Genomic DNA, 26,690 nt, shown 5'->3' on the forward strand with positions numbered 1-26,690 from the left:
AAAGTTTGAGATAAAATCAACTGCTACAACAATTTTTTTCCCCCCAATTGCTTCAACTCCCACCAGGGCCTAAAATGAACACCCAGTAAATGCAGGTAGATTTTGGCAATGGCTGGTAAGAATGTATATCTAATTCAGAAGCCACATTGGCAGGTGGTCACACTCAGGGCTCTATAGTGCCAGCATTTATTAAAATAGTCAAACGTCAAGTATAGACACACGTGCGAGTTGTGCTTTATAGCCAAATAAATGCTGCAGTAGGTGTTTTCAAAGTATTTCTGCCGTTTTGTTTCATATCTCGTAATGCACAAAGAAATATGAATCATAACGTCATCCCACCTTGCGCAGCAACACAGCCTGGCTGGGGCACAGTGCGCACTGTGACCGAATGCTGAAAGATTTGTTTTTAGAAGCAATGCGCACAGGCATAAAATTGTCTAACTACTAATGTAAGACTTTATCCTGGTGTTTCTCTATATATTTGGATTGTTTTGTTCACAAGTTAGGTTGTTTTTCAATGCTTGAGTTTGCTTCCACTATTGCCGAAGAGCAAGACCTCATCGGCCTCTACTTGTCAGATTCTCACAGCCACACATGAAGACTTTAGTGGCCCAGTTACCACGGTAACCTTAAAGGGGCAGCTGAACATTTTTGTCCCATCTGTGATATTTTGGTTAGACTCAGGTCACAAAATATTAAATTGAGCAATATACCACATTACTTCTTACTAGTATTGCATTCCTTGTTTTGGAAACATTACTAAGCATGCTCATCTGTTTTGTTTTGTGTTTTTTGCTGTAATTAATGCAGAAAAAATATTTGGTCTGGTAAAATATCTGAGTGGCTGGTAGATTTTTTGAATGTGCCTGCCACAGTGGCTGGTAGACAAAGTTAGTTTTAGGCCCTGACTCCCACACACTCCATTACATCTCCCCTGTCTCTATAGACTCACTTTTTATCATATGATGGTTCTCTCTCGTGGTAAAGGTCACAACTTTATTTAAACCATAGTATTTATATGGTAGAGTGCGTATACATAAATCATCTGGCAGGAAACCATGCTACTGACGCTATGTAGCTTTTTTGGGGCTCAATTTCCCCACGTTATGGCTGAATCACGGCTGGGTTTCAAACTAGTTGTGTGGAATCTAGAAAAACATATCTGTAGGGCTCTCATCATTGGCCAGACCCCAGTGATCCGGCCCCAGGAAAACCTTTTGTTTTGTGTCAAAACCACCCAGTAAAATGACACTATCCCTGAAGGCTGAGTATCAACATTGAGTGTTATGTCATTGACTTATATTCTCTCTCTCTCTGTCTGTCTCTGTCTCTCTCTCTCTCTCTCTCTCTCTCTCTCTCTCTCATTCTCTCTCTCCTCCCCTTCCTCTCCCTCTCTCTCCCTCTCCCTCAGGTTGACTAAACTGCAGATCCTGGAGCTGAGGGAGAACCAGTTAAAGATGTTGCCAAAGTAAGTTGTCTCTGTTTCACGTGTTGTTTTCCCCACATCAAAGCCCTTACAGACCTCACAGCTCTCAGTCCCCAGACAAACAAGGGGTGGCTTTTTGTGAGCGACCATGTCTCTCTCTCTTCCCTAGGCGCTCTTGCTTTCTCGGTTTGTTTCTCTCTCACCGTGTTTCTCTGTGGCATTGAATTCCACCGTGTTATATAAGAGTGCTACCTCTGTTGCGAGCTGTTACAGGTTTTATAATCCAGAGTACTCAGACTGTAGCTCATGTTCCGTTTCGCCTTTTGAAAGCCTCCACTACCTACCTACCTCTGTGTGTATGTGTGCTCACTGCCCAAAGAATTCATTAATTATGAAGGGGATCCTGAGCGCTGCAGGTGGTTTTGGAGTCTCATCTCTTTCTGTCATGCTCTTTCTCGTTGTCTCTCTCTGTCCCCTTCGCTCTTCCCCTCTGCTCTCTTTGTCTCATTTCCCCTCTCACTTTCTTTACCCTCTGTCTCTCTTCTCTTGATCTTTCTGTGTCTAATTGACACCCACCTATCTAGGTCCATTTCTTCTGTTGTCCCCTAGCTGGCTGGTCCTCTATGCTCTGTGTGTCTATGAGACAGCAGCCAGGCCTGTTAGGACCTGGTGCTCTGACAAACAGAAGGCCTAATGGCCAGGATGGATGCCAGAGAGACGCAAGCATCCCAGGGATGTAAATAAACACAAACACACACAAATTGTAAGCGCAAACACACACAACTGCCCGTACGCACCCTCACACACGCACCCACACACACACACCCCTCATAACAACACTCATCCTAACCCAGACACTTTTTGGCGACAGCACCGTCACGCGTTCCTCACTAATTTCTTTGGCACTCTGTACAGACCCCAGTACCGAGCACTCTGTACCGACTCGAGTGTCTCTGAAAGCAGCTTTGAAATGGAGCCTGGCACTCCTCCTAGCCTGCCAATCACAGGGCAGGAATTTTCCGATGCTGGCGGACGCTCAGCGTGCTATCAACGTCCGAAAATACTGCTGTGTTTTTATATCCAACCCAACATTTATTATGACGGCAACCCTAGAGGTTGCCGTGAAACCGCCTCGTTGTACAGTTTGGTTGTACAGACGGAAAGGTATACATGGTATGGATTAAAGGGTGATGTTTTGAGAAGCAGCGAAGACGAAACAGCCTCCACAGGGGGAAGAGCATTACTGTTAACCCCCAGTACCGAGCAGTGTTTGGTTTGACTGGGAGTCTTGAGGACTCGGGCCGCGTCCCAAATTGCAACCAATTGTCTATATAGTGAAGTACTTTTGACCGGAACCCTATGGGCCGTGTGGTCAGAAGTAGTGCACTATAAGGGGAAAAGTGTGCCATTTGGAAATCAGCCTACAGGTTCATCCCCACTGAGAAATAACTTAGCTGATCTGTTCCCAAATATAATCAAGCCCTTCGCCATTCTTTTCTTCTATTTATCTATCTTTTATTTCCCCTAGTAGTAGCTGTCATATTAAATAATTAGCCTAACACACTTCATCTGATGTTATAGGTTGTGTTTAGACTTTGTTGTTTGTCTAAGTAACACATATATGTATTATTATGTTTTGTTTTATGTAATGGTAATTCATGTTGTAATCATCATATAGCATCCAGCTCTCCTATATCTGTGGGTCTACACAGCATGTCAGCGAAGTGATAAATGTTGAAATGATCTCTGATATAATGGCTGACCTCACGGTTGTTATATCACCCATCAGTATTATATCACCCGTCAGTATTATATCACCAATGGTATTGTGTACCAAAGCCCTGAATGAGTACTTCACAGGAGTGTGCACTTGTATAAGGACACTCAGATTAGTGCCACAGAGTGGGACAGGGACTAATGCATTGTATTATGCTCCTGGAGTCCCCTGGTTCTTCCTCTCGTGGCCTCTAAGCTCTCCCCATCCAGTGTGCACTTTAGTGTGTGTGTGTGTGTGTGTGTGCGCGCGCGCGCGAGAGCGTTAATGGGTAGATGAAAGGTCATCTCTGAGTCATCGCTGTAGGCATCTGGGCCATCAGAGGAGAGGGGAATCTAGTTGTTTACTCTTGTGGTGATGGTTTGAGTGTACACATCCTTAGACCATTGACAGAATATCCCTTTTTATCCTTACATGTCATTGTCAACTACAATTGACAACTGTGTGGCCAAGCACGACTCCAACACCATCATTAAGTTTGCTTACGACACAACAATGGTAGGCCTGATCAATGACAACGATGAGACAGCCTATAGGGCGGAGGTCAGCGATCGGGCAGTGTGGTGCCAGGACAACAACCTCTCCCTCAATGTGAGCAAGACAAAAGAGATGATCGTGGACTACAGGAAAAGGAGGGCCGAACCGACCCCCGTTGACATTGACGGGGCTGAAGTGGAGTGGGTCGAGAGTTTCAAGTTCCTTGGTGTCCACATCACCAACAAACTATCATGGTCCAAACACATCAAGAATGTCGTGCCTTTTCCCCCTGAGGAGACTGAAATGAGTTGTCATGGTTCCCCAAATCCTCAAAAAATTCTACAGCTGCACCACCGAGAGCATCCTAACCGGTTGCATCACCGCCTGGTATGGCAACTGCTAGGCATCCGACCGCAACAGAGGGTAGTGCGTACAGCCCAATACAACACTGGGGCCAAGCTTCCTGCCATCCAGGACCTATATACTAGGCGGTGTCAGAGGAAGGCCCAAAATATTGGCAATGACTCAAGTTATAGACGGTTCTCTCTGCTACCGCATGACAAGCAGGACCAGTGTGCCAAGTCTAGGTCCAAAAGGCTCCTTAACAGCTTCTACCCCCTATCTACATGTACATTTACATTGCTGCTGCTCGCTGTTTATTATCTATGCATAGTCACTTTACCCCTACCTACATGTACAGATTACCTTGACTAACCTGTACCCCCGCATATTTACTCAGTACCGGTACCCCCTGTATATGGCCTCGTTATTGTTGTGTAATTTTATTGTTACTTAAAAAATATATATATTTACTTTAGTTTATTTAGTAAATATAAATGCATATTAATTCCCCCAGACCCAAAGAGAAATCTGAAAATCTATTGCTGCCAATTTGTTAGAAATCATTGAAACTCAAAGCAAGCCTGGATATGGAGGAAAGTGTTAGACCAACATCACATCCATCCTTATTTCAACAAAAGTCTTTTTTCCCCTTTTTTTTCCTTATTGAATATCCAAAACATACAATATACTTGCAGTGAAGCCACTCAACAACTACACCACCCCAGTCATCCAACAGACTCCCATTCAGAGCGACACACAGAAGCATCCAGGGTCAATGCCCTGCTCAAGGGCACGTCGACAGATCTCCCACAAGGCCAAAAAAAACAGGGACGTTCCCCATAGCTGTCCCTCAACCATCCGAGACACCACCCACAGTCACCCCCTCCCAAGAAAAAATAAATACAATAAAATGTATTCCATTCTCCACCCCGAAGAACCCCCCCCAATGCACCAACAACCAAGAAAATGAACTCAAGAGACAAAAGAAAACAGAAAACAACAATTAAAACAAATTAAAAAAGGACATCAAGGACAACTAAAACCATAACAGCAAGGTCAACTGTATATGTTTGTGTGCATGTCTGGCACTATTTACATATGTGTGTATATGTGTGTATTTGAATGAGAGTGTGTGTATATGCATGTGTACAAATACCTGCAAGGCATCAGCCTCAGGCAAACCGGCATTAGCTGTAAAAACACTGCCCCTCAGTGTCATTCAAACTTTTTATTATTTTTTATTTTGACTTTATTTTTTAGACTTCATCTTTGACCATCATTCTATCTCCTGCCCAGCAACTCCACTCCCATTTGTCTCCAATTCCACATCCCAACCCTGAACAAACGTCTTTGCCATGTCGTTAAATTCTTCATGCCCCCCTGGTGTAACATAACCGTCTGAGTATCTGTGTGAAATGTTATGCTGCTTTTTGCTGTGACGAAATCTGCCTTAAATGTGTGAGAGTGAAGCCTGGGCTGGAGACTGCTATAACAGGCCATGGATGATATACCACATAAAGCAGTGTTTTAAGAAACTAGACTACAGGGACACTGCACACACACACTACACACACTACACACACAACACACACACACACACACACACGCACACACACACACGAATGAATGAATGAATGAATGAGCACGCAAATGCTGCTGTTGTGGTTGACTCCTTGTATTCCCAGCTCCTTTGCTCAACATCAATCTCTTTCTCTCTCTCTTTCCCTTTCCCTCTGCAGAAGCATGCACAAGCTCACCCAGCTGGAGAGATTGGACTTAGGGAGTAACGAGTTCACTGAAGTGGTGAGTGTCTGTCTGTCTTTCTGTCCTCCCAAGCCTGAACCTCAGTACTCTGAAGTCAGTGTCTTCATCTCCATCTCCCCATCTTCGTTCACTGATCTGGAGATAGAAGACAGGTGACAGCAATACGGAGACAGGTCCTACGTGGTAACCCGTCTGCTTCTCTCAGACCTGTGTGGAGGAGGGAAGTGAGTCAAGAAGAGGTCGCTTCAGACAAATTATTTGCATCCCTTTAAAGTGTCTGAGAGACTGTATGGCTAATAGTAGGGCTAATATGCACACTTATTCCTGTATGGTTGTAAATTAATTGATCTAACATTTCTCTCCCTTACCGTCTCTCTATGTGTGTGTCTCTCTCTCTCTCGCTGTCTCTCTCTTGCTGTCTGGCTCTCTCGCTGTCTCTCTGTCTCGTTCTCTCTCCCTCTCGCTGTCTCGCTCTCTGTGTCGCTCTCTGTGTCGCTCTCCCTCTCTCTTTCTCTCTCTCTTTTTTCCAGCCTGAGGTATTGGAGCAGCTCACTGGAATCAAAGAGTTGTGGATGGATGGAAACAGACTGACATTCCTACCAGGGGTAAAATGATGAACTGCCATTCAACTCCCCATAGACTTAGTCTTCCTGTACAGTGCCTCGGCTTTCATAGTGTCTGTCCTGTCTTCTCCTACCTACAGTATGGTGATGAGTCATTCCCCAGAGCTGTCATTATAAATAAGAATTTGTTCATAATTAACCTGCCTGGTAAAATTAAGGTAAAATAAACTGTTTTGATCAACATTGCTTTGTTCAAGCTAACATAGTAGTATATTATTATAGGCCTGAACGATGGCGATAATGCAATGGCAATGTTATGAAGTTGTAATAATGCCTCTGTTGCACTCTGGGTAGTTTTGCTGCATGCCCATCGTAATAAGATTCATGTCACGAATGACAAAGCCACAGACCAATTAATCTGTTGGTTCAATGTCATTCAGTGATAATTCAAACGATTGTGTTTTGTTATGGTTTGTTGTCAGCACACCTTCTGTTGCATAAGCTCGCTCGCTCTCTCTCTGTTTCTCTCTTTCCCCCTCTGTCCCTCTCTTTCTTTCTCATGGATATGTCGAGCTTGTTTGGTAAATAGGTCATAATTAAAGCATTAGCGCGCCGCTAGCATTTTGACAGCACCACCACCAACCCCGCAATTATAGGCTATTCCTCTGTTAAGATTACTGAATTCTACCTGGCCTCAATGCAGAACATTATAAAAAAAATGTTTTTAAATAAACAATGCCTAAGAACGGTGACATGTACAGAGCATTTCACTGCGCTAGTGTTTATTATAGTGAAACCAAGTCAGCCAACCCATTCTTTCCCTTTCCTTTTATCTTTTGTTCATTTCAGTGAAAGTGTGTGTGTGGGGGGGGGGGGGATTGCAGGCTTTCGGGTTCCTGTGTTCAGATTGGTCAGGCCAGGGGTATTCCTGTGGCTGTTTTAACCCCTCGATGTAATTCCAAGTTTAATTAGCCCTGTCAGCCTCAAACCTCCCCGTTTCTCATTTCAGTAGAGATCAGTGCCCTATATATAGCCTAGTACTAATATCACCCCATTTGTACTTTCAAGGGAACCTTTGAGAGATTTGTCAAAAACGGTAAACAATATCTAGAAAGGAAAAAGACACAAAAGACATTACAATCTCAATGGAACGTAATTTAATAAAGGTTTCTGTGTGTGTGTGCACGTGTCTGTGCCCCTGCGTGTTTGTATTCATACCTGTGTGTGATCTCCAGATGCTAGGCGCTCTGAAGCAGCTGTCCTACCTTGACGTCTCCAAGAACAACCTGGAGATGGTGGACGAGCAGATTTGTGGCTGTGAGAGCCTGCAGGACCTACTGCTCTCTAACAATGCACTCACACAGCTGCCCGGATCCATAGGTGAGCAGCTACATACACACGCACGCACACACACACACACACACACACAGACTGGCACAAATACAGACACTCACACAGACACACACACACACAGAGACTGACACAAATATGCATGCACAAACAAACACACTAAGTGCCCATCTCTTTACCCCATAATAAAGTCTGTTTGACGTAGCCCAGTGACCAGACATAGTGCCACTGCATCGTCGTGCCAGCCATTGTGTGTCTAAGGAACAGCTTGGTTGTTATTCTGAAGTGAAGAGAAATATACTGTCTGTAATATAATTTCCTTCTGGAATGAATGGCTCAAATATATTGTGCATTCGAAAATTATGCAGAGGCCATTACTTTTTCAAAATGTTGTTACGCTACAGTTTTATTTTAAAATTGAATAAATACTGTTTTTCTCATCAATCTACACACAATATCCCATAATGGTTTTTAGACATTTTTGCAAATTAATTACAAATAAAAACTGAAATATCACATTTACATAAGTATTCAGACCCTTAACTAAGTACATTGTTGGCAGCGATTACAGCCTCGGGTCTTCTTGGGTATGACGCTACAAGCTTGGCACACCTGTATTTGGGGAGTTTCTCCCATCCTTCTCAGCAGATCCACTCAAGCTCTGTCAGGTTGGATGGGGAGCGTCGCTGCATAGCTATTTTCAGGTCTCTCCAGAGATGTGCAATCGGGTTCAAGTCCTGGCTCTGGATTGGCCACTCAAGGACAGTCAATGACTTGTCCCGAAGCCACTCCTGCGTTGCCTTGGCTGTGTGCTAAGGGTCTGTTGGAAGACGAACCTTCGCCCCAGTCTGAGGTCCTGAGCGCTCTGGAGCAGATTTTCATCAAGGATCTCTCTGTACTTTGCTCCGTTCATCTTTCCCTCGATCCTGACTAGTCTCCCAGTGCCTGATGCTAAAAAACATCCCCACAGCATGATGCTGCCACCACCATGCTTCAACGTAGGGATGGTGCCAGGTTTCCTCCAGGCGTGACGCTTGTCATTCAGGCCAAAGATTTCAATCTTGGTTTCAATGATGGAGGCCACTGTGTTCAGCTTCAACGCTGCATAATTTTGTCTGATATGGAATAGAGTTCCATATAACCATGGCTCTATGTAGTACTGTGCGCCTCCCATAGTCTGTTTTTGACTTGGGGACTGTGAGGAGACCTCTGGTGGCATGTCATGTGGGGTTTGAATGGGTGTCTGAGCTGTGTGCTAGTAGTATAAACAGAAACCTTGGTGCATTCAGCCTGCCAACACTTCTTACAAAAACAAGTATTGATGAAGTCAATCTCTCCTCCACTTCTAAAACAACCCAGGAGTATATTGTGTTACATTGTGTTGTGAATTCTATTCTGTGAGTGGCTAGGCAGACATAAGGCTACCAGCCAGCTACGCATTGAGAGTGTGTGGAGTCGGGAACTGTCCCTTATTTGTGTGGTGCTAAAACGTTCTAATTTGTACACACGTAGAGATTATGTTCCCCCTCCCCACGTGAGAATACGACTTGTTGCCAAGTTTACTTTACCTGGATAGCCTAGCTCACACGAAAGTGGCTAATGTGGGCCTAACCGGAGAAATAAAAAGAACGTTTATGATAAGGGAATAGGCTACAACACCTTCGTGGAATCAGGTGCTGCACAAGTGAAATCCCCAGTTTGGAAGGACAACAACACAGTAGATGGATACACAGCCTGCACAAAGTGCAAGCAAGTAGGCCTATTTGTTTTCGATAATTCAGTTCATTATCAGTTCATTATTACATGAATTCAGGCTTTCGTTCATTAGACCATACGCAGGCCATATAAAGTGTAAACCAGTGCGGCTGGTAAGTTTGAGTCTACTAAATAAATGTAGCCTATTTTTGCAGCCTATATTCCCCTCAAACTCAATTTTGGACCTTGAAGCCAGTTCCACAGGATTTTTTCATTGTTCCCCTCTAATCAGAGACTGATTTAGACCTGGGAAACCAGGTGTGTGCAATTCATTGTCAGGTAGAACAGAAAACCAGCAGGCTCCGGACCTCGTAGGTTAAGAGTTGAGTATCCCTGTATTCGATTCTGGTAATTCCCTCCCTATAGCTTTCGTAACTTGAGTGCGCTTTGAATAGAATATTACTCTTGCATAGAACACACAACAAGCCGACTAGGTAATTGGATATTCTACTATGGCGTTGTCAGACTTTTCTATTCATTACTCGTTTTGTTTGCAGAGGAAAAGTCAATGTGGACTGTTCAAGCATCTTCAAAGTGCCCTGCATTATAAATATTTTCTGATGTTCCATATTTTATTTGCATGGCGCAATGATTTTGTCATGGCGCAGCGGCACAGCTAAATGTCTGCAGTGTAAGCACTGCCTCTTGGTATGATATGTTGGTGTCACTCTGAAAAAAAGAGATACAGGGCATGCTCTGCTTTCCCATCAAATAAGATAAAGCATTGCATACAGTTGGAGTCACTCTGCAATTTATTCGACCCCAATCTATGGTCATAAACCAGTTACATAAACCAGATGGTGGTATGAATTCATCTGTTGCGTAACTGTAAAGGATCTCCTCTTTAGGTGATGCAGCTGAGATAACACCCCTCTCGCTGACTTCTCTCTCTCTTTCATACTCCCCTCTTTCCCCCTCTTTCTCCCTGTTCCTTCCCCCCCAGGCTCCCTGAAGAAACTAACCGCCCTAAAAGTGGATGAGAACCAGCTCATGTATCTGCCAGACTCCGTCGGCGGGTGAGTACAATTTAAGCCATAGGTTTTAAACAACTAAACCCACCCTGATTGGTTTGCATTGATCCTCATCCAGACATATCACAGAATGCTGCAGTACAGTACACCAATGTAGGGCTAGGTTTGATTAATTGACCTGTTTCTACAAACGTGCCAGATATGAGACGATTGATGGTTGTGATTGAGGCGTTAGTCCCAATTATATAGGTGAGTGATCTAAGCCTGGCTCCTCCATTGTGAATGGAGACAATGGTAATCCTGACCTGAGGAACCTCCGAATACCGTATTGACAGATTAAAGCCCCTGTTTAATTCTGCTTGGCCAACACTCATCGATTTATGACAGGTGAGGAGGCCAGCTGTTGGTGGTTGACTGCTGCTGCCAGGGGTGTAATCATTAGCCAAACAGTTTTGCCACTAAAACAAGTTTTTATTGGAAACATTTGGGTAGGTCCCTCCCCGTTCCATTTTGTTCCTTTTAAGAAATGTTTTGCAACAGAATTGGAGTATGGATTATGCCCCTGGTAACACAGTCAATACAGGCGGTGGTTAACACTTGACCTCTGACCTCTCACTATAGACGTGATCATTCCTATGGAGCGACAAATTTATTTTAATCCACCAACAAATTTTGTGTGGTAGCCAACTAGCATTTCACGATTGACTGTTTTAAAATGGCAACTTGGTTTATGCTTTATCTATGTTTTAAATTTGACAGAGTTATAATTTTTATAATTTTTCCTTTCTGGTCCATTTTAGTTCTTTTTGTTTTTTGTTTCAAAACATTGCCAAATACCCTGTATGTTAATTTATATTTCCTGGTCCCAGATTAGGAAAAGCTTCTGGGCAGGATTATGAATGTGATTTCAAGAGGAACTGTGGTTTTATCCCAAACCAGGATTGTGAAGCATACTGATTAAATGTATTTAATCATCTTGCATTTTATTACATTTGCTTTACATTTTGACCAATATCGTCATCGGTTACCTACGCTCTTGTTTGTCCCTGGTCTTGACTTCTGAGAAGCGGACTCAGATTCCTTTCTTTACTCAGTTGCTTTAGAGCAGAGATTGGCAACAGTCGACCCGCGGTACAAAACCGTCCAGCAAGTGTTTTTTTTATGTTTTGCTACCAAAGTTTTTAGTAAAGCAATTCTATAATTAGGACTGTAAAATCAGCTGAAAATGTATTTAATTTAGGAAATAGGTTCCCAAATCCAAGTATTCCCACAAATAAAAAAATATACACTACATGACCAAAAGTATGTGGACACCTGCTCGTCGAACATCTTATTCCAAAATTCTGAACATTAATATGGAGTTGGTCTCCCCTTTGCTGCTATGTCAGCCTTCACTCTTTTGGGAAGGCTTCCACTAGATGTTGCAACATTACTGCGGGGACTTGCTTCCATTCAGCCACAAGAGCATTAGTTAGTTCGGGCACTGATGTTGGGCGATTAGGCCTGGCTCGCAGTCGGCGTTCCAATTCATCCCAAAGTTGTTCGATGGGGTTGAAGTCAGAGCTCTATGCAGGCCAGTCAAGTTCTTCCACATTGATCTCGACAAACCATTTCTGTAAAGACCTTACTTTGTGCACGGGGGCATTGTCATGCTGAAACAGTTAAGGGCCTTCCCCAAACTGTTGCCACAAAGTTGGAAGCACAGAATTGTCTAGAATGTCATTGTATACTGTTGTGTCGGGCATTAGCCCGAACCATAAAAAACAGCCCCAGACAATTATTCCTCCTCCACCAAACTTTACTATTGCCGTTATGCATTCAGGCAGGTAGCATTCTCCTCGTATCCGCCAAACCCAGATTCGTCCGTCAGACTGCCAGATGGTGAAGCGTGATTCATCACTCCAGAGAACGCGTTTCCACTGCTCCAGAGCCCAATGTCGATGAGCTTTACATCCCTCCAGCCGTCTCTTGGCATTGCGCATGGTGATCTTAAGCTTGTGTGTGGCTGGTCTGGAAACCATGGAAACCCATTTCATTAAGCTCCCAACGAACAGTTCTTGTGCTGACATTGCTTCCAGAGACAATTTGGAAGTCAGTAGTGAGTGTTGCAACCGAGGACAAAAGGCAGTCCCGTTCTGTGAGCTTGTGTGGCCTACCACTTCACGGCTGAGCTGTTGTTGCTCCTAGACGTTTTCACTTCACAATAATAGCACTTACAGTTGACCGGGGCAGCTCTAGCAGGGCAGAAATTTGACGAACAGACTCATCCTATGACGGTGCCACGTTGAAAGTCACTGAGCTCTTCAGTAAGGCCATTCTACTGCCAATGTTTGTCTATGGAGATTTCATAGCTGTGTGCTCAATTTTATTCACCTGTCAGCAACGGGTGTGGCTGAAACAGCCGAATCTACTAATTTGAAGTGGTGTCCACATATGTTTGTATATATCGTGTATATTTTTATCTGTTTTGTGCTAGAAACAATCTGTTTTCGCTGTAGTAATGGTGCAACCATGACAGTAACAAATCTGCGCTCACTTTTATCTTTAGGGCACTTAAAATCAATGGTACGAAGCCTATTCATTACAACAATTATTATCTGGGTGATTATTTTTCTAGGAGCACGGTGCTCCCAAAATATAATGTAAGGGCGCACAGAAAAATATTTAGTAGCGTATGCTACCAAAATGGTCACACTTTAGAGCCCTGTCTGCAGTTGATAAAAACTATTCTAACTGACCTTGGCCAGCCATTTCAGTTAATGTTGGAATTTTTTATGACGTGAATAGAGGCCTGGGCCCGAATTCACAAAGCATCTCAGAGTAGGAGTGCCCATCTAGGATCAGATTCCCTTGTCCATATAATTGTATTCATTATGATCTAAAAGGCTAAACTGATGCTAGATCAGCACTCCTTCTCTGAGAAGCCAATATGGCCCTGATCTTGTCTGTTGTTGCTCCATCTAAGAGGATATCAGGTATCATTGTACCTGTCCTTATTTTAACACCAGAGCTCCCATTGGATTCCAGGAGGGAAAACTCTGGCTCAACTCCATCTTAAATTCAGGTCCACGTGAATCATTTATGCACAGTATGTATTTTTAAATGAATGCTGGAATAGCAACCCCAGATATATTCAGAGAATGCTCGCTTGCATATTCCTGAGCCAAACTCCAAACAGAATAATGAGAACCAGATCTGGAAGAGTCTCAGATGTAGAGTAACCTCTATTCTCCAGTGAGTATCTTTCACTCTTTTTTTTCTCCTTTTTTTTCTTCATAAAAGGGTCATATGCCGTATAGTGCAGTCCTAGACGATATTGGAACCTGACAGTTAGTCAGAAGATTCCTCGGAATGTTGGCTAGTTCGAGCAGGAAAAATACCTTTTTAGGACTTCTCTCTTCCCCCACTGTGGTATAAAACTCTCTCGCCCCTTGCGAAAAAAAAAGCCTCTGGAATCAATGAGACATAAACTCTGTTTAGTTGTCCTAAATGAAAAGCCCTCCTCCTCTTTTCCCCCTGTTTCTTCCTCCTCTTCTTTCTCTATAGGCTGGCAGCCCTGGATGAGCTGGACTGTAGTTTTAACGAGATCGAGGCTCTGCCCTCCTCCATTGGACAGTGTGTCAGCATACGCACTTTTGCCGCTGACCACAACTTCCTCACACAGCTGCCCCCAGAGGTGAGCATGGGGGTCAAACACTGTGTGTGTTTCAGTGGGTGTTGGTGTTATTGTGTGCACGCTGTGCTAATGTGTGCTTATTTATAAAACATGAATGCGTGTGTGTGCGTGCGTGCGTGGGGGCGCATACAGCAATTTATTGTGTCCAGCCTCAGCTGTGTGCTGATGTCTCCTGGTCTCGCTCTCTCTCTCTCCTCCCCACATCACCCAGATGGGCAGCTGGAAGAGTGCCACTGTGCTGTTCCTGCACTCCAACAAGCTGGAGTCTCTACCTGAGGAGATGGGAGACATGACCAAGCTCAAGGTCATCAATCTCAGCGACAACAAGTGAGTCAAGCCTCCGCCTTTCTCTCCCCCAAGTCTCAGCCCCGTGGCAGTCCAGTCAGATTGTTGATGCAATCTGAAGAGCAGCCAGACAGGCAGGAGACCAGATTTGATGGTGACTCTTTAATTTACAAAGTTTGGCTTCATCGCACAGTCTTATGATTAGTTTGGGGCAACTCATCCGTCTCACTCCCCTGTATGCCTATTTTGCCCCTCTGTCTCCCCCTTATACTCCTGTTTTGCCCCCTGTCTCACCCCCATCTCCACCCTGCTACACCCCTTATCACAGATAATACAGGGGAACATGAATCACCATAACACAGGGTTAACAAATGTGTAGAGGCATTGTTGAAAATATGACTACATTGGCATATACTGTAGGTTGCAAGTTAATCTGTAGTACTATCAGCGTAAGGTAACAGGTTTGTCAGAGTTGAATGAAGAGTCACATACACTGCAGGAGAGGCTACGCTCGTCCTCTCTTTCTCTTGCTCTCTCTCTCTCCAAACTTGACAGCATCACATAGTGTTTCCCCTATATTAATTTAGCAGATGCCCTCAGGTCCTAAAATTAACACCAGCCACCTGCCAAATGCAGGTAGATTTTGGCATTGGCGGGTAAGATGTCTATTTTACCAGCCAAGTTGGTGGGTGGTCAGGGCTCCACAGTGCGAGCATTTAACTCACATTTGTGAATACATATAGTCAAGTATGATCACATTTATAGTAAAATAAATGCTGCAGTAGCGGCTTTCAAAGTATTTCTGCCATTTTGTTTCATAGCTGGTAAATGAAGAACTACAAGTCTATTCCGACTCGCGCTGCAACACTACCTGTGTTCTACAGTGCTGCGCAGTCATGAAAGTTGGTCTAATTTACTTGAAACGAAAGTCTACTTAAGTGAGACTTTGTCCTTGTGTTTCTTGGCTATTTACATTGTTTTGTTCACAAGCTAGGTTGTTTTTCAATGTTTGAGTTTCAACTGCTAGGAAAGAGGTACTGACATGTGCGCCATCGCGTACATGTTGATGATTTTGTCCATCCACACCAGACGTACAGGTTGAAATATAATATAACTCTAAACCACCTATATTAATTTGGGGACAGGTATAAACGCATGAAACACTCATGGCGCGAGCATTATGTGCGCGGGCATTGCAAAATAAATGTACACGCACATGTTATTCAATCATTTCATCCAAACTGCTCTTGCGCATTAACCAGCGTTTGCGTAGCCAGGCACTAAAATAGAACTTGGTTCTAATTTTTACGCTTGATGCTCTGCAAGTTTCGCCTCTTCCATCTCCTCATTGGTTCTTAGGGGCATATACCCACGTTGGTGATTGAAAGCTGAACTGAGGTCCACACTCCAGTCGGTGGTGATAATGCACTCTAAAGTTGGTTGCCAACCGCCATATAAAATCCGAAGAAGAAGTAAACTGATGGAGGAGAGATTACTATAAACTAACTAGGTTTACCCTTTTTTCTCTGTGGATTAATTGTCAGACTAGAGGACCTTGTGCATTTCAGGACAAATTAGCTAGCAACAGCAAGCTAGCTAAATGGCCATGAATGTTTAATGCGTTTCGACCTGTCCCCAAATTAATATAGTTTGTTCAGAGTTTGTTTTGATATTTCAACCTGGGTGTCCTGGTGTGGATGGACAAAATAAACATGCACACGATGGCGCACCGCATGGCCGGCCTAGTCAGCATGTCAGTCTCACAGGCACAAAGTTGTTTCAAGTTGCGTTACCACGGTAACCCCCCTTAAAGGGGCAGGTGAACATTTTTGTCTCATCTTTGATATTTTGAGAAGACTCACTTCACAAAAAATGAAATGAATCAATATACTGTAGCACATTACTTCTTACTAGTAATACCGTTATTGTTTTAGGAACAGTAGCATGCTCACCTGTAATTTTAGCAAAATAAAAAAAAATTGTCTGGTAAAAAATCTGAGTGGCTGGTAGATTACCTGCCACAGTGGCTGGTGGACCAAAAGGTACATTTTATGTCCTGGACGCTGCTGCTAAATTGTTACTGCCAATCCAAAAAATAAGTCTAAAACCTGATATAAAGTATATTGAAAAGATAATGGAGTAATATATTTTCATAATTTAGAACTAAGAACCACCAAAATAAAAACTAGACAGTAAGGAAGAGTAAAACATGTAGAACAAGATCACTGCATAAACCATGGCAAAATGTGTAGAATTGCAGGACATTTGCTTTAAAACTGCTGCCAGAAAGAATTCCTGGGGGAAACACTGCTAACCCAATCTTTTATCGACACAACTCTTTTTCTTGCTTATCGCCGTAAACATCAGTCAATTCAATATGATTCATTATTTCTGGTGTTCTCAGAGCATTTCATTAGAGCGCTCAAGTAGTCGACAGACTAGTTTAACACAGTAGTTAAAATGGCAGCAGTCTCCCAGCTGCTCCCTTTGTTGTGCAAAGCCACGCTACCGTTGCCACATGTGCCTTGTAAAACATGTCCATCCAGCTTATTGGAACCAGCGCTGGCAGCAGAGCAATCTCCCTCTGCTGCGCCCGCCACCAAAGTGGATTATATAAGGCACTAAAAAAGCACACACGGGCCGTGTGTGTCAGCAATAAAGGAAAATAATGTCAGAATCAGAATGCATTCCCCTACCTTGCGCACGAACACACATGCACACACACACACACATTCCCTGAGATCGTGAAAGTTAATAATTGGTGCATAATGATACAGGAATTAAAGCCTAAATTTGGACCAGGAAGATTAAGTGGATTGATTTAAGACACTCACAAAACCCCAATTCCTTCCTGATGGAGGTTATTTCAAGGGTTTTGTCCAGGCAGGGCCCTAGACAGAGACACAGTGGCCATGGCCTGTCCACTCGCTAACAGAAGCACTAAATAGATTTTACCATGACTCGGCAGTAACCCTGCAGCCTGCTGTAATTAAGTTCCCATCCTCCAGTTTTTATAGAGAGGAAGAGACCCGTTTATTACCCTGGGACCACTCGTTTTGCACTCTCCGCTTTGGCGTTGGAGACACAGCACCTGTTTCCTACCTGTTCAAAATGTACTGTAGGCTTATCTGATTCTCTGTGCGCTTTAGAAAGTTATCCTATAGATGTTAGACATGGTACTCAAAGATTTGGGCCATTCTTAGTATCGGACAGCAGTATCTCTCAAATAAAGTGTGGTTAAAGTCATTATGGATACAGAAACATGGTCATGTGCATTACTTTTATTTGTCAGTTGAGATCTGTCCCATGTCTTTCTGAGGTCGGTAATGTGCTTCATGACTTTTACTATAACGCTTTTCTCTGTATTTCTCTGTCCAGATTGAGGAACCTTCCCTACAGCTTCACCAAGCTTAACCAGATGACTGCTATGTGGCTGTCTGAGAACCAGGTGTGTACACGGCCTCTTGGCTTTCACTATGGGGCTTTCAGGGCTTTGTTCTGTTTTTCATACAGGCTTATTTCTTTACTGGCAGGGAAATCTCTTCAGTGAGTGCGGTTACATGCACACAATAATGTGATTATTGTGGCTAGTCGGATTAATATAATAGTTTGATTAAAACGTTTACATGCTTTGCAAGAAGAACGATTTCCCTAATAATTCTGTTTACATGGACACATCTGAAATCAGGCTACCTGATGGCACTTTAAAAATGCGGAAAATCACCAACCAAAACAAACGTTCTACCACAGTGAGCATTTTATTTTTGGGAAGGATATTTGATTCTTAATTCGAACATATAAAGTTTGTATGTGAAAACAACTTCTAAGACACGTACGTTCAGTTGTTCTGAACACACTTTACTCGTGCTAAAGAGGGAGGCTCGTTCAGCTGCTGCTAGCACATGCACAGAACAAATACACAGCTGGAATGCCGATTAACGTGTTTACATGTCCTAATACATTTACATTACATACTAATAATTTGAAAGATTGTTCAGAAAACCAGGTGTTTTAATCGGCGAATGCTTACTTCGATTTTGACCTTAACGCCGATTAAGATAAACAGTGTAAGGTGTTTACATGACTATTGCATAATCTGTCTACTGCCATAATCAGTTTAAGATCTAATTATTGGTCTGCATGTAAACTTACTCATTGTTTGTATGGAGGTGCTTGTTGTTTTATGACCCTCTTATTTCAAAATCCTCCCTCGAGTGTCATCAGAATGGTATGAGTGGGAGGGAGAGCTGTAATTGAGTATCTGACACACACACACACACACACACACACACACGAGTGGCCACTGAGCTGCTCTCAAACGTGTGGACGGCAGTGCACTTCCTTGTCTCTCCGCTCCTCAAACGGTGTAATGAAACATTTGGCACATTTGGCACCCCTACAGTAACTGTTTTTCAGGGGTTTGAGAGCGGCCAAGTGTAGTTGTGCAACCAGCAGCTCCCGACAGCCAGCCTCAGACTAATCCCATTGGACACAGTACAATCTGTCAAAACACAGCTTAAACCCAATAAAACACTTCCACGGTATCTAATTCCACACACCATATCGCATGGAGGGCCTTTCTCCAAAGCCCCAAGCTAACAGCCATTGACCACTCACTGTGCTGAGAGGATTTGACCAGAGACCGGAGAGAGAGAGAGGCTCTCCTTAAAACAAAGAGGCATATTTTGATTGAATATAGGTTGGATGGACACGTTAGTCCAGCAGTCCACTTTTTCAGAAGAGTTGATGTTTTAATTGCAGCCCTGGGCCCGTATTCACAAAGTGTTGGAGTAGAAAGGGTGCTGATCTAGCATCATTTGTGCCTTTCTAATCATAATCAGTAAGAAAGGAGAGACCTGATCCTAGATCAGCACACTTTGTGATTACAGGCCCAGTTCTTCCCCAGTGGGTTTTAATTAGGAGGTTGTGGTAATGATGTGAACGGGGTTAGCTCCTGCCAGCTGGGCTCCTTATTGATTGTTATCTACTGTGGTTTAATTGCCCAACACAGTCAGAAACACAAACACACACACACACACACACTACAGAGTTTAATAATCAACCCGGATGTCTCTGGTCGAGGTCAGCCAGGCTGAGGAAGGCCTAATTTTCCCTCCTCCAAGGAAATAGAGCTCTGATCATCTCATAATGCTACTGTCCAAAGCCCTTGGTGTACCTGGAAACCAAATGAAATGGATGATTTCCACCAGTGAATATGTAGACCTATTCATGAAAGATTCCTATGACTGTTCTCTCCCTTGCTTATTTGACATACTATTATTTGTCAAGACATTTTCATGACAGTTTTCAAAAGCCATCCGGATATTCAACATGTATTATTATACCACTGTCTTCTGTTCTCTCTCTCCCCTCCCCCACAGTCGAAGCCCCTCATCCCTCTACAGAAGGAGGAGGATCCAGAGACCCACAAGACGGTTCTCACCAACTACATGTTCCCCCAGCAGACCAGGACAGAGGACTGTGAGTACTAGACAATCTGGAGTTTTAAACTAATACAAAGACCTACTATCTATGGGTTAGGTCCTGTTCTAGCACCTTTACAATACATCTCTCCTTGTGGTGATCACTGATCTATATAGTATGTGTTTAGATACACAAATGTCATGTTTCCCCTCCTATTTCATTAGTCTATCTATGGCAGATCAGGGATTATTAAAATAACTGGGCCACCATCGAGGTAGGTCACATCCTACTAAATTCCAGGCTGACTGTGTTGTTTCAGTGCCAAACTTCCAGTGTAATCGCTACCACAATGATCATATTTCATTATCTGCTTCTCATTCTTTATCTACCTCCAATCATAAATTTGATCATGTGATTCCGGCAACCAGGACATGATTGTCTTGGATGGTTATTGTGTTGGCCACCTTATCTCCTTTATCTGAGGAGGAGGAGGACGGGGGGGGGGGGGTAGAAAAACGATCCGTTACCCCTCCTTCTCTACATATGTTACTTTGGGCACTAGGTTTACTGTTACATCGGTTAGCATGGCTGCTTGCTCTTCCTCTCTCTCTGACCTCCTGTGGGGGAGAGGATGCTGCAGCTTACAGGTGCTAGGCCTTGGAGGGGAAATTGTGAATCTTTTATTAATTCACTGCTATTGCGTTCCAATTTGTTTTTGGGGCACCCGCCAGATCTAGCCAGCCCCTTAATTGGAATGTCGGTGCTTTGAACATTTTGGGCCTGAAACAAGCTCTCATTGTTTGCCAGGAACAGAGGCAAATCTCCAAAATTGAAACTAAATGGATTCAGGAGGTGAGATTAAAAAGTCTTAACCTGTTTCCTAGCAACACAACTTTTGTACTGCTCTGAAGTGGAATCTTGGCTTCAAACACAGCCCAGACTTAGAGAGAACTGGTCCGGAAATCATGACTGAGCTGAGTTGTCAAAAACAAACAGAATTCTCACCTGTATTTTTAATACTCTATTAACTTAACTCACACAACCATGTTTGGATATCAAGTGGTATTGATAACACAAACATACATTTACAAAACTGAGAATGTGTTAATTAGTGGTATATAACTGGTAAGGTTTCATAACATTTTATTCAATTATTTTACTTTATCTGTAGATGTATGCATAACAAATGTAATTGGAGTACTGCATAAAGGTTTGTGCAGCTAGAAAGAGGATGTGTGGTGTGTGTCTCCTCCTCAGGCATCCCTAACTCTGACAGTGAGAGCTTCAACCCCTCTTTGTGGGAGGAGCAGAGGAAGCAGCGGGCCCAGGTGGCCTTCGAGTGTGACGAGGACAAGGATGAGAGGGAGACGCCTCCGCGGGTCAGTACTCAGCCCGCACATACACACACTTGCAGACAGCGAGAGGCACCTTGCTTACGTACATAAATGCACACACGCTGATACACACACTTACAAACACACACACTTGTGTACACAGTATGCACACACCTCTCTTTCCTCACTGTGTTGTAGATTGTAGCTAGTGTGGTTGACAAAGTGTCAGAGGGTGATATTATGCAAATGTGAGCTAATGAAAGTAGATGAAAAACGATGTCCAGTTGGCGTGCGAGGAAAATGAGGGTCAAATAACCTTGCTTTGTACTCACAATGCTTACGCACATTACACAGTCCTCATTACTAAGTTGTCAAGGTTGTTGAAACACTATGGCAAGGGATGGGCTTTCTGGTGTAAAAGCAAGTTTTTTTTGCTGTCTCCTGTTAGAATGTAAAATCTAGGTCTGTTGAGTCACCTTATGTATCAGAAGGCTTCAAGCTACAGCCACATTACCTATCACAGATTGGCATTTCCCTCTTCCCTTGTATTATAGAGAGATGTCTGCATGTTACTGCCTGTACCGGAGTCTCTACGGAATGTCCAGTTATCCAATGTCTATTGTCTCACACTGAAATGGAAGCTGCTTGCAGTTCATAGTGAGGAGGTTCTGGATAATTTCTTTCCAACCAATTGTGGTGTTTCACATAGTCTCACAGTCTCCAACATGTGCCACTGGCACAATATGGCTGTCTGGCTGCAGTGTCTCTCCAGCAGACTGGGAGGACGGGCCTGCTGGGGAGAGGCGCACCGCCTCTCAAGCTGTCAGTCTGAATGAGGAGCAGCAGTGTCACCTCCATTGGCAGCCGAGCACAACTGCTCCTCCTCCCTCATCCAAGTCCCTCACCCAAGTCCCTCTCCCCACCCCCTGAGGAACCCTCCTGGTTCACTGTTTTTTTTCTCTCACGTGTGCATGTCTCTTTAGGAGGGCAACCTGAAGCGCTACCCGACACCGTACCCAGACGAGCTGAAGAACATGGTGAAGACGGCCCAGTCGATCGCTCACAGGCTGAAGGAGGATGAGTCGGGCGACGAGTCGGGGAAGGATGCCAGACCTAATGAGCGGATCCATGTGGGAGTGCAGGACGTGGGAGTCAAGGTTGAGCCTATTGTCTGTAAACACTGGCAGATGTGCAAACTACACACACACACACAGACAGACAGACAGACAGACAGACAGACAGACAGACAGACAGACAGACAGACAGACAGACAGACAGACAGACAGACAGACAGACAGACAGACAGACAGACAGACAGACAGACAGACAGACAGACAGACAGACAGACAGACAGACAGACAGACAATAAACAACTTGGATACAGTGTGTTGTATTGGAAAATAACCTAAGATAAAATTAAGACTGCTCCACGTGGTGTATGGTTTCACAAGCATTTGCATATAAACACATTCTATTGGAAATACAATGAATCTCAATGAGCCTATTGTACATTAATTCACTGTTACACTTTATTACAGTTCTGTCCAATATTTACTTGCCACCTAATTACAAGTTCGATGGGTAACAAATGACATAACAACAACAACCTAATAATGACTCTGTAATAGAAACAAGTCTGCTTTATATAACCTTCTGTTGGTTTGGGGTTTTGACCAGGTGATCGAGGCTCCCCGCGCCAATGGCAAGCCAGTAGAGATGGAGCCCAAAGCGCCTGTCTGTGTCCAGGACTCCACAGTACCCCTGGAGACCTCTGAATCCTACACCTCCCAGAAGACCTCACTCCGGACCTCGGACAATACCAAGACCATGAACCACGAGGACACCCTGGAGGTACGCTACTCTGAACGGTGCTACACATCACACCTCATTGGCCATACACATTGTGACTCTTGCACATTTATTTTGTGGTCGTTTGTGTCAAGTCTTTTTCTCTGCAGGATTCTGAGGAGCTTTCATCTGAGGAGGAGATGAAGATGGCGGAGATGAGACCGCCTCTCATTGAGATCTCCATCAACCAGCCCAAAGTGGTGGCACTTAGTAAAGACAAAAAAGGTACCACGGCAGACACATGGCTCCTTTTAGGATTAACAACTGCTAGAAGTAGTACACGGTTAGAAAGATGGTTCTACAACTATGTAACTACTGACAAGTTGATTACATCATGCGCCCTCAGTGTACACAGCTTGGTAGTACACCCAGAAATCATGTAAAACCCTCTCAGAACTATGAATGTGTCCACACTGATCGAGTTCTCCTCTCTTGGTTGGACAGATGACGGTAAAGACGCTGACTCGTTGCTGGACGAGACAGTGGCCAACAGCAATCAGAACAACAGCAACTGTTCATCCCCATCACGCATGTCGGACTCGGTGTCTCTGACCACGGACAGCAGTCAGGACAACTCCCTGTGCACCCCCGAGAGAGAGGCCAAGATGCCCTTCCTACCCAAGAGCAGGTGGGTGAAGTCTAGTTTTTCTCAGGGTTTCTTGAGGATGGAGGGTGGGATTTACTTGCTATTATGGATGTGATTTCTTTTAAAATAGAAGCTCTAAACATCCTAATCAAAAGATCACTAGGGTGCATAGAACAGTGAAGTTTTTTCTCATTTGAAATGTTGGCTAAACTAAGGAAATAACTTTGGATGTGTTCATACTAGATCTAACTAAGAAGGTTGGATTTCCTAGTCATTGCGAGTGTAGGCCGAGGTTCCTGCGCAGCTGCCATGCTTATACTCTGAATGCCTGAACACTCGACAACAACAACAAACCATTATGTTGTGCTTTCTGTTCCAGGCAAGAGGATGAGAACATGAATCAGCAGAAGGTAAGCACCCCTCTCTTCCAGAACGGCAACGGCTCAGACACGACCCTGCAGGCCCTCCTGAAGAACCAGCAGTGCTACGAGTCCAAGCCAGAGAAGATTGTGGGGGACTACGACCTGTCCATGGAGGAGAGGCTGGCCTTCATCAAGAAGGGCATCAACAACGGCATGGGCGACGGCTACACCAAGTGGGACCAGATCAACATGAACGTGGCCAAGCTGCCGCTGCAGCCGGACAACATGGGGGTCCAACTGGATGACTGTCAGAATGGCACAAGCACCAAGGAGGCCTTTCACCACTTGCCTCCGCCGTATAACAACGAAAACTCCACGGCGCCCATTACAGACCACTTGGAGAACGGCAACCAGCTGGGCGACCACTTTAACGGCCGCTCCAGCGAGGGATTGGCCGTGTCACCCATGAGGTTAGACTCTGCCACGTCGGTGGTGCGGACGTCTTCGGCGGGCGTGACGGCCAGCAGTGACATGTCGCTGTCTTGCAGCACAGAGGAGCTGTCCCCGGTGGCCAAGGCTCAGAGCATCACCAACATCGAGACAGGGGAGATGAAGCTGTACTCCTTGGACACTGAGGGGGGCTCCTACGAGGGTGGCGTAGTGGGCAGGATGGCCGGAGCCGTACCGGGGGCCCAGGGTCAAAGCATCGTCCGCAGCAAGTCAGCCTCCCTGCTCAACGACCAGCCCTTCCAGGTCTACCCCGGCTCCTCAGCCTCTTCCTCCGACCTGCTCTCCAGCTCCTCAAAGCCTCCTGTCAGCACCGGCCGCTACCCCGTCCCCACAGGCATGGCCATGGGCCCACCGCCCCAGTACAACGTCCAGTACACCAGCAGCGCCTTGCCCAAAGAAGGCCTGTGGACCCATAGGACCCCCGTCCCCCCCGACCAGGGCTACCTCCCTCCACCCCAGCACTCTCTGGCCAACACCAACTACTCCAACCGCAACCAGGCCCCTCCATATCCCCACCAGGTCCAGCAGAGAGGCCCGCCCATGGGGCCCAAGCAGCCCGGTGACATGTGGGCTAAGGAGAGACACCTGCCCCCCGGTGGTCAGCCACGGAGCAGCACCCTGCAGAGGCAGAGCAGCAGCTCCTCCACAGCCTCTATGGGGGACCCCCGGCGCATGCAGGTGCCCGAGGGCGACTACATGACGTACAGGGACATCCACACCCTGGGCCGGTTGCCGCTGGCCATAGCCCAGACCATGCAGAGGCCTCTGTCGGCCCGCACTTACAGCATAGATGGGCCCTGTGCCCCCAGGCCTCACAGCGCCAGGCCACAGCCTCACGAGCTGCCCGAGAGGACCATGTCGGTCAGCGACTTCAACTACCAGCACGTCAGCCCCAGTAAAAGGCCCCACCCCAGGGTGAAGTCTGAGCACTCGCTGTTGGACGGGCCAGGAGGACCGGGAGCAGGAGGAAGGGTACCAGTGGATTGGAGAGACCAGGTGATGCGCCACATCGAGGCCAAGAAGATGGAAAAGGTAGAGTATTTGACGAATATTTAACGAGCGATCTATTTGATTGTACTTTTCATTCAGTATGATTGATAATAATCTTAATGGCCAATCTTAATGACATATCCCACGATAGAGGTCACATCTGTTTGACTGGGAACATGAGTAAGAATATCACATGGTTATGGTGTTATTAACAGCCCAGGTTGTTATTTGGTCTTTTTTTTTTTTTATCATGTGTTAGCTGAGATGACCTCACACCGTCCATTCAGAAACCACATGAACCACATTATAGTGGTGTTTCTGTTTCATTATCCATCTTCATGACCTGTCCAGTTCCTTACATGAAAATAGCCACTTCAGACTATTGACCTCAGCCCTGGCTCCAGGGTGACCATAGCGCGACGCCAGCTGACTTGAGTCTGGGGGTGTTACTTAGTGTCTCTCCTTTGGGTCGTAGATAGCACAGGTTGATGGGAGCTACAGTCTACAGTCTCAATGGCCACTTCATCATCACAGTTACTGTGGGCACCTTCAGAACGCAGCCTTAAAAGTGGCTGCCCTGATGTTATCTAAGAAGCATGGTTTAATCAGTAGCTGGGTTTCCATCCAACTGGTGACAATTTTCATGCTAACTTTCTAGAATCTGTATAAAGAAAATATGCACTTTTCCCTCCAGTAGTGTGTTTCCACCAAACGTATTGTGGATAAAAATCAGTGCATGATGACCTAGTGCACACAAAATGTACTTTTTCGCAAAAATGTTCATGTATTGAATACGTTTCCATCGCATTTTCAACTCTTTTGATAGTTTTGTCACAAAAACTATTGTATTATTGGCACATGCGCTCTAGCCAACAGCTCACAGATACAGTATGGGTAGGCTGTGCAGGTAGGCTTCTCTACATGATGAGATTATTATGGATAATTGCGGGAATATTTGTATTTGTCAAACGGCAGTCAAGCATCGATGTCAAGCAGAATAAAACCCTTGATATTTATTGGAAAGGAGCATCGAGATCGCCGTGCACTTTCACCACCCTGTGAAGTTCATCTTATTTTGTCTGTAGCCTAATAAACTGCATGCTTTCCTGAGTCATAGTAGGAGGACCACACACCAATATAGATAATAGTCAAAATAAAGAGAAACTTGAATAATGAGGAGGTGTGTCCAAACTTTTGACTGGTACTGTTTATACTGTATAAATGCATTACATGTGACTACCTCATGAAGCTGG

General features: G+C 44.7%; 1 protein-coding gene across 3 annotated transcripts in view; it reads left to right on the top strand.

Moving 5' to 3' along the window:
• Positions 1-26,690, top strand: part of erbin (erbb2 interacting protein) — a 149,173-nt gene that overhangs the window by 93,381 nt on the left and 29,102 nt on the right. For 2 of the 3 annotated variants that reach the window (XM_045691888.2, XM_014137072.3), the window contains exons 7-21: positions 1,412-1,468; positions 5,759-5,822; positions 6,314-6,388; positions 7,582-7,726; positions 10,395-10,467; positions 13,969-14,098; positions 14,310-14,425; positions 17,762-17,831; positions 19,765-19,864; positions 21,065-21,186; positions 22,125-22,298; positions 22,819-22,992; positions 23,085-23,214; positions 23,434-23,617; positions 23,955-25,479. In XM_045691888.2, the coding sequence (XP_045547844.1) occupies positions 1,412-1,468; positions 5,759-5,822; positions 6,314-6,388; positions 7,582-7,726; positions 10,395-10,467; positions 13,969-14,098; positions 14,310-14,425; positions 17,762-17,831; positions 19,765-19,864; positions 21,065-21,186; positions 22,125-22,298; positions 22,819-22,992; positions 23,085-23,214; positions 23,434-23,617; positions 23,955-25,479 (3,139 nt within the window). The remainder of the gene's footprint in view (positions 1-1,411; positions 1,469-5,758; positions 5,823-6,313; positions 6,389-7,581; positions 7,727-10,394; positions 10,468-13,968; positions 14,099-14,309; positions 14,426-17,761; positions 17,832-19,764; positions 19,865-21,064; positions 21,187-22,124; positions 22,299-22,818; positions 22,993-23,084; positions 23,215-23,433; positions 23,618-23,954; positions 25,480-26,690) is intronic. The other variant, XM_045691890.2, reaches the window with a different exon arrangement.

The sequence above is a fragment of the Salmo salar genome, chromosome 01, assembly GCF_965601325.2.
Source record: "Salmo salar chromosome 01, fSalSal1, whole genome shotgun sequence".
Lineage (NCBI taxonomy): Eukaryota > Metazoa > Chordata > Actinopteri > Salmoniformes > Salmonidae > Salmo > Salmo salar.